The sequence below is a fragment of the Suillus bovinus genome, assembly GCF_016758785.1.
Source record: "Suillus bovinus strain UH-Sbo-P2 chromosome Unknown EDB93scaffold_332, whole genome shotgun sequence".
NCBI classification, from domain to species: domain Eukaryota; kingdom Fungi; phylum Basidiomycota; class Agaricomycetes; order Boletales; family Suillaceae; genus Suillus; species Suillus bovinus.
Genome location: NW_024542388.1, coordinates 1 through 8840, shown reverse-complemented (window position 1 = coordinate 8840; position 8840 = coordinate 1). Strand labels below are relative to the sequence as shown.

The 8840-nt window shown below is 48.3% G+C and overlaps 2 protein-coding genes across 2 annotated transcripts; both read right to left on the bottom strand.

Moving 5' to 3' along the window:
• Window positions 1-5184: 5184 nt before the first annotated feature.
• Window positions 5185-7294, bottom strand: EDB93DRAFT_491446 (uncharacterized protein). The gene is made up of 2 exons (XM_041456544.1): window positions 5828-7294; window positions 5185-5770 (listed from the first exon to the last, which is right to left on the bottom strand). Exons 1-2 carry the CDS (start codon window positions 7030-7032, stop codon window positions 5407-5409), a joined length of 1569 nt encoding a protein of 522 aa, XP_041300574.1. The 5' UTR covers window positions 7033-7294; the 3' UTR covers window positions 5185-5406.
• Window positions 7295-8190: 896 nt separating this feature from the next.
• Window positions 8191-8758, bottom strand: EDB93DRAFT_1098289 (uncharacterized protein; the record flags this gene model as incomplete). The annotated part of the gene is made up of 4 exons (XM_041446890.1): window positions 8191-8244; window positions 8307-8493; window positions 8553-8638; window positions 8693-8758. Coding segments are annotated over 4 exons (393 nt in total), but the record flags the coding sequence as incomplete, so codon positions are not given.
• Between the last annotated feature and the right edge of the window lie 82 nt (window positions 8759-8840).

The window sequence follows — 8840 nt, the reverse complement described above, 5'->3', positions numbered from 1 at the left end:
ATGCGTACTCTGAGGTCGCTGATGGTGGGCACTTGCCGTTGTGCCATGATGGTTCAATAAGGAATATAACTTGGCAGCCTCATGTGTGGCATAAACGCTTTTGGACGCGGATTAAATCTTCTCATATCCAACTTTGCGAAAGAAATCGAGGCAACTATCACATTGACATCTAACAATCTGACAAAACGCGGCTACAACATTCACAGAAACGCTACGAGTAGAAGAACAGAGTCTCGAGGATCATTTTGAACGAAGAAACAGAGAACAGTTTACTCATTTCACTGTGTAACCCGACAAAATTTTTACTGCGCATACTGATTCGGGGTGCGCGACTGCAAATCACGATCATCATCCTTCTTGTGGTCTTCCATCGGAGGAGTACGCGCGTGGTCATGCCTCCTTCTGTCAGGGGATGGGCTCCTCCTCCTATCAGGGCTCCTGCTCCGCCTCCTCCTGTCCCTCTCCCTGTCGACATCGCGGTCACGTTCGCGTTCGCGGTCTCTGTCACGGTCGTCATGACGGTCGCGGTCGTCCCTGCTATCTCTTTCGGAGCGACGACGAGGGGGGCTTCGAGAACGCTCACGGTCACGACCTGAACGATGAGGAGGAGAAGAACGCCTCTCGTACCGCCAAACAGAAGATGGGGGATTCTTTGCCCACTACAAATATAATTGAGAACATTAAATTGCTCCCATGAGGTGCTGACTTACCTGAATACTCAAACGAGATCCCTCAAAGTACCTTCCATGCCTACGCCTGACGCGTCAGGCAGGTTAAAAGTGAACATGAGAGAGAACATACATATCGTAATAGGCATCTTCAGCATGTCGCTGGCTTCGAAACTCGACGAAAGCGTAACTGCGAGACGGTGCGAGACATGTTGAGCGATAGGTGATTCTCGGAACCCGAAACATCGAATGATATCGCAGCGCAGAGCGGCGAATACGAAGACGAAGGAGACTCGCGAGTGACTAATCGAATCGACGAGACAAGGCAGCAGCGCATCGCAAGGCAATCGTCCCTCGAGTCGCGTTGACTGGACAGAGGTGAAGAAAACAAAAACGATAATTACACTTACGGGTTCGAGCTTGCATGAGGATTACGCGGGGCTGGAACATCACAGCGGACTAGGGGACCGAATCTAAAAATACGAGGAAAAAAAATTGAACATTTTTTTGACGTATATAAATCAAGAGTCATGGATGTGCTCACCGTTCGAATTCGAATGCAAGGTCGCGTGCCCTAGTAGAAGGATGAAATCCACTAACGAAAAGGATGCGCGGCATTTTTGAGTGTTGAGCGAACAGATGGTCGTGGTTTGGATCTAAGAGGAGTAGGGTTCGTGCGGAGTGTGAACTCGTCATATGTGTATCTATTTGGCTTGTGGCAAGCACAACTGGCATCAATTTTGAGATCTCGGACTTGGTTGGATCTCAGAGAGTCTTAACACCAGGTATACTTCCTGTTAACAGTTTCAAGTGTTATTTTTGATGAATTTTGCAGATGCTGTTCGCGCATGCAGTATATTGTCTTTCCTCTCTATAGACGATCATCGCAGTCTACTTTCACTGGACTCTATCAGAGGACTTATTCATCTTTCTCTGGCAGTAAACGCCTCGTCAAGTTCGCAAAGCAAGCTTCCCTCATCACAAAGGACCCCCTATGGGATCTCGTTTCTCAACTGAAACGCGAGCGCAAAGACGAAGAGATACACAGTGCTTTGGAGAGCTGTAGCATACCATTCATCGATTATGTTCTCTGGAAACATGTGGTATATTCACCCGACTTAAACACAGCTCTATCTGCAATAAAGCAGAATAGGGGCCTTGCAGGTCAATTCCCTGCAGACGGTTCTGCCGTCGAACGTCAACAGACGGTGCAGCTTCCCGCGTGGGTTGCTTTCTCCTTAATCTGTCACAAAGTCCGGACTGCGCAGGATGCGCAGGACGGTCTGTTACGTCTTACGTTTGAGCACTCGTGGACCCTTGGCTCTAAAGATCGTCCTGCACTATTAATTCTGTCCACACATGCGCTCGCTCACTTTGACTTTCTTCCGCCGATGCGTAAAATCGTGCAACAATTCCTCGCGCGCACGATTCAGTTTCCTACATTTTACTTCAATGCTCTACTTCGCGGCCTGTCTGGCTTCACTCGTTCGGAAGCAGCCGCCAATCTTGCGGTATCTGTACTCGAGGCGATGTCAGCACGAGAGGTGCCATTATGGCTTGAAACATACAGGTCGCTGATGCGAGATCGCTTTGTCACTCTCCAATTGACCAAGGTCCTCCACACGAAGATGTCCCACGAAGGAGTTGTGCCAACTGCGGAACATTTAGAGGCCTTCCTTCGCATCTTTTCCAAACATGGAGCCATCCAGGATTCACAGGAATATCTCCGTGCCATCCGTCGATACTGTATAGAGCATGGCCTAACAGTTCCTCACGGACCGGATATCCACCTTCGCGGTGCTGATCACTCAGGGACAACACACCCTGCAAACACGCTATATATTGGATCTTTGCGGCATGACTATGCTTCTGCGTTTCACTACCTCCATAAGCTTCTACAGCTTGATACTGCCCACAACTCTAGACCCGTCACGTCCGTCCCGGGACCTTCATCTCGCCACGCATCCACCAAGTTCTGGTCTGGTACAAAGACCGGCGTGGACATCTTTGATTGGACCACTGCACTCATTTCCGCAGCAAACGATGAACAGACTTCCACATCCACCCTTGTTACGCTTTTCGAGCGCGCGCGCGAACGAACGAAGCAGTTCAAACCCACTGTTGCCACATATACCGTCATACTTCGTGGCTTACTCTTCCGAGGAGCTTTCGACGAGGCCTTGAGGATATGGAATCAGTTGCTCGATTCAGATATTGCACTTGATCGCAAGGCACTGACTGTAGGTATACAGGTCCTTACTCGTGCAGGGCACCCGCAGGATGCATTCTACCTTCTGAACTCATTCATGGACGCACAGCGCACCTCTTCGCAACCAGCGTCCCTTCCAGATGACAAGCATATCGCTCCAGCATCCCGTCACTGGATAAATATCATCGTCATTAACGAGTTCATGGTCGCCTTACTGCGCATTCGCCGCCCAGATATCATCTTCCAGCTGTGGGACCACCTTGAACAGCTCTATTCTGTACGCCCGAACGGAGCCACGTTAAACGTCCTCCTAAAAGCTGCCGTGCTCGCAACCAAGATGGATAATGAGTCCGTGCGGGGGACATTCGCACACCTGTTTCACACGCCTGCAGTAGAGTCCAGCAACCCTATCGACTTGATTATGGGACGACTTCACCCTCCGCATCCGCCGTCAGTTGTTGGGATCTGGAGGGACCGCCGTGCGGGTGACGTAGCTCGAGACATTTTCCGCACTGTGATGTACGGAAGTTGGAAGCGGCTCCTAGATGTAAAGGAACCCGTTTCTGTCGTGCACTCCAAGGACGCCGAGGCTACCCCTCTTTACCCGCTGACGAAACTAGCCAAAAGCATTACAATGCCATTCTCCATGCGTAAGGACCATGATGCACAACCGAAAGTTATTACTGCGGAAGCCCATTCTCCCGAAAAGAAGCCATACGGTCCCTATCTATCTATCGTACCCACCGATCAGACCTTCTCAACCTACATCCAGCTTCTGGGTTTCACCGGGCGCGCATCAGAAATTTCGCTTACCCTTGCGTGGATGCGTGAGTTGCAGATGAATCCCTCACGCAACACATTGTCCATTGCGCTCGTGTTCTGGGCTGAAGTGTCCTTGCACGGTCCATTGTTTGAGGAGTGGGCGGAACGACGAAAGAAAGGGGAGAGTGAATATGGGCAGCTGGTTAGGTGGATAACTGAGTGGGTTGGGGAGGAGGCTCCGACAGAATCGGATATACAAAAGGCGTTGAGAGTGGTGGCCAAGATGAGAGACAGTTCTTTTGGTCGATCATGATGTATGATATTCCACATTTGAATGCCGCGTTTGTTTGCTGAAGTTAATGCAGCAACTGACTCTAAGACACCCGATAATCAACAAGCGAGTTACGCAAAGACACCACAAACAATACATGTCACTAGTTGGCAGATTGTCCGTCAATCGTGAGCGAAGGTGAATTACTGCAGGGCAGAATGATGGATTGGCTAGAGCAAAGAAATCGTTAGTAAACGGAGGAAAGAATCAGTGACTCAATCATACGCCTACTAATAATTTTTATCCGTCAGGAAACAACGTACCGAGAAGGCACGATGTTTAATCGTGAGTAGGAGGGCAGCAGAGGCGATTGAGCCGCGACTTCAGCCGCACCTTTGACGTTTCAGCATCCCAGGCCAGACCAAGAAGGAAGGCCAGGAGGTTTGCTTTATGTTACTTGTCAAGTGGTTTGTCAAGTAAGGGTTGACTTGGGTGGCGCACTTTTGGTTGTTCAATCCCAGATGGAAACAGTTGTCGTGGCCTGAGAAGGAGACGGTATAAGTATTATTTCTTGCACTCGCAGGAACAGCGGTAAGTCCATTCTGGCACTCAATCATGATGACCGAGCTACTTATTAACATGTATGGCTTGTAGGTACGCAGCGTGATCATGCAATATTCATCCGAACAATATGACCGCGATTTCAATTGTGGATTGTATAGCGGGATTTACAAACCATTGGTGGGTATCTTGAATGATATCTTTGACACGAGTGAGCGCAAGTACCACGTACTGATGTATGCCATCTACAATACTGTCTAGTACATGCTCGTTGGATTGATTTTCTCTGTATGACTCACTGTCTATTGCAGTGGCTCCAAGGCCAACATGGTGTGTGACCTGGAGACGAGCGAGGCATCAATGTTCCTGGACATTGATGCGATGCCAGACGAGGAGGAGTAATAGATGACGAGCGCTATTAGTGGTAAAATTGACTAGGATTCACTTTGTTTTTCGCAATGTTTGAATTGGATCTAATGATTGTCTACGATTGGGAGGGGGACCAAAAAATTCAGTCCTATCGATCGAATGCATTGAATCCTCGACATTTATTGTGTGCTCGATCAACGCCTGTTGTAAATTTGCCAAATGTGGATGATAGATCTCAGAGACGAGTTACTGGTTACCGGTCACGTTCGTTTCAAAGACAACTGTAACCTCAGCCGAATCATCGCAGTTTCCAGAATCACAGTAATTGCATACACATCGGTAACCACAAGGACGCATATATGCATCAAACGTGTTTGTTCGGCCGGCGAAGCTCAGAAATCTTCATGGGCGAATACCATCAAGCCTGATATCATGTTATAAGATTACAAGTCTCATCGAGCGGTACCAACATGGAAACCACGGCTGCGTTCTATTTTCCAGTGACCCTTTAAATTACGAAAAACACATTCTGCATCACTGCAATCAAAACAGAATCTATACAATTATTAACATTCCAGCATCACATTAGAAAATAAATTTTCGTCGTACCAGACAGGTACAACATCGACTTGTGTCAAGCCATGAAACGGATGCCTCCAACCACACTTCCACCTGTCTGCAGGATACACGCGGCCTCTCATGGTGCTGGCGCTCCCGCCTATATGATCCATGACGAGACGAGAAGTGATGACAAGTACCGGTTCCTTAGAGTTATGCGGACATAACAAGTCCCTTCCCCAAAGGCAATCTTGTATGATGATATCTGCAGGCCGATACTGCACAGAGGGGGGGATGGGGGAATGCTGAAGAGCATGTATACGCATTATGTACGTGAGAATGGGCAATAGGCTGCGGTGGATTATCAGGCCGCTGAAAAGACGAGGGCCGTCAGGACACATAATGTTCTTATGGATATTTAACACAAACCTGCCACCGGTTCCAACAAATCCTCCATATTTTCCACCACGCTGGAGTTCGTTCATCACGTTGAGGATGCCTTGCCATCCCCACTCACCACATACCGGGAAATCATCTTCCACAAGCATGACCCACTCTGCTTGAGATGGGCCCTTCTCAGAAGCCCACCGAAATGCCTCTGCAACATGTAAATGCTGACCTGAATATGAGTCTATATGTATGTCCGTGTCTGTATAGAATGTAATAGGTGTTTGAGCATAATACTCCTTCGCGTGAGCAAATGATACGTGTGCAGTAGAATGTGTGAACACAGATAGTATCGTGTTAGAATCGATATAAGGAACATATGAAGAGATGGTTTGCGATAGTAGTGACTCGGTAGAAGCCGCGTCATTCGGACGGGGATAGGGAAGAATAAGAATCTCTAAAAAGGGATGTGTTCCTTGAGAAGTGGACATGTCTAATGACATCTTGCTTGAGACCATGGTGGTAAGGATAACATGCACGGATAGCATGAGGAACAAGAAAAGCACTGCAGTCTGTATGACTGTGCGCAAACGTCGCGTGTCCCATGCCGTAGGGTAGTAGCTGTAGGGATGGTATTGTGAAGATGATGTATTTATGGCCTGAACAGGCCATAGCACTACAGAGGCTATAGAGGCCATGGCATAAGTCCACGGCGCACTGTCGAGCCAGCACAGGGTCAAACACGAGCATATTATCGCCAGTGATTTCATAGTATCAGTGCAATACTTCTGAAGCCGAGAATTTGACCATGGCCAAGCACCGTGCATTATGAGGTAAGCTGTGAGTGCAGGACCTATGCCGCTTGATGTCTCATATAACGCCCAGTGGCTGAATAACCAGGGGTATGTCCATCCTACGCTCCGACAAAGTAGAAAACCGGAAAGTGTTCTTGCGAGAGCAATAATGGCCCAAAAGGTGATCATATGAATCGGTAACGCCTGCGGGAAGCATGCTACTATGGCAGCTTGAAGAAAGCGCGAAAGGTGACCGAATGTGTGGGTTGGAGAGGCCCAAAACGCCGTAATAAATGGCAGGAGATCTGTTCCATAGATGAGTTGTCGAGGCGTGAACTGAGCAAATCGCCAGGCAGGATTCAAGAAAGATATGATGAGAGGGAGAACAAGACTGAGTGCAAATACAATGTTTATCTTCAACGGCCCATGTTGAGGCGAAATCCTGGGCATCATCCTGGCATCATCATCGCAAGAAACGTCGAGGCGAAATTGCTGATAGGCCTCCAGCCCGCAGCACTATTTGCGGTGTTGAACAACGTTGCCTTCGGCCGGCCGGTGAGCCATATGCAAGTGCTCCACGACGAGTCCACGACATTCGTAATTAGCTGGCATTATTCTGAGAGAGTCTGATCAACTAATCATGGATCCGCACACGTACTATCGGTATGTTTATCATGCGTGTGTTAGTCCGCTATTCGCTATTGGGCCTAACGACAGTGGGTTTTGATTTGTTTTTTTTCCTTTCATGGTGTTTTGTTCGCGCGGTATTTGTTGGCGTATGTTGATCTATGTTGATCGACAGATCTTTCACAGCTCTTATATGTGTCAACGATGTACGTCGAGATTCCTCCGTGTCGTTGTCTTTCCCGCACAATTGCAATGTGCCGTGTCCTGTTTCTAATCCCAATCGGGTCGCTGTGGACTCAGTGTGGAGTCGACATCTGGTTCGGCGTACGTTCCTACGACCGACGGTTGGTATGCTTCTCGACAGACATTTCGACACGTCTATCTGAATGGCACGACGTTAAGCTTGGCCGTGATTGGCTTGCCTCTGTAACTGCGAACTTCGATGGGTGTCGATTGATATTGATTCGGCCCTCTGGAACGGATCTTACGCAGCTTGATGCATCATAGTTGGAATTTCCAGCCTGAAGGTACGGGACGTATTCGACATTGAGACCGGGGACACTCGTCCTTGCTGTCTGCGATGCACACGTGTATCACAATGTACAGAACGGGCAGCCAGCCTACAAGCGTACGCACCTCCAAATAATCAATATTACTACACTGGACATTCCAACTGGTGCAAGCTGTCAGGATCCTAAATCTGTCTGACGGACCTATCGAGGAACAGTCTTTCCCAATACTGTCAGGGTCACGCGCGGATCTCGCAATGTCATATCGAATGTCAACAACCGTGATAGCTTCATTGGAGCGCGTTGGTCCAAGGCTGTCCCTTTTGTGATCAAGGGTGGCCAGCAGTGCCCCCATACTTTAAATTGATCATCTTCGGTAAATTGGGCATTAGATCTCTTGTTCCGAGGAACAGCATGAATAAGAAAAACATGTTTACACTAATAGTGGATGTACAGAGATCACGCATGGTTAATCTTACAAAACGTATCTGAAGTCTCTATTTTGTCTATCCGTCAAATCCAGAAATGCCTAGTGAAAGCAAGGTATCAGCCTCGTATTACAAACGGCAGCCATTGATTCGGAGGACTCACCTTGTCGACCTTGACTTCCACACGCTTTCCATCCTCAGTGATTTTCTCGATCACGTATTCTTCTTCATCGTCAACAGGCTCAGCGTCACGGATTTTGTTCTCTCGGACGAGAACAGCACGGATGACAAGGAGAAGTACAGGGCAGGCGACGTAACATGCGCCAATCACAGCCCATGGGATGTGGTTACTGCACATAAATCATGATTGATTTAAACCCTCCTTCCTAGAATTACAAGAATAACCTACCGCGGCTTGTATTGCGTCTTCCACATGAAGGGGCCAGCCGAGTTGCCAATACAGTATGCCGAGAGCATAATGGCATTAGTAACAACCTGCAGGGTGATTTTGACTTGAAGAACAACTTCAATAAGTTGCAAAGCACCCACCTTCTTTGTATGGCCAGCAGTCACACTATTAAGCCATGACAGCGACAGCACGAACCCAGGCACACTGACCCCAGCTACAGAGCAATAAGTATACAAACTCACACCAGTAATCAAGCGCACTCAGGTACTGGCCGACCAGAAGTCCAGT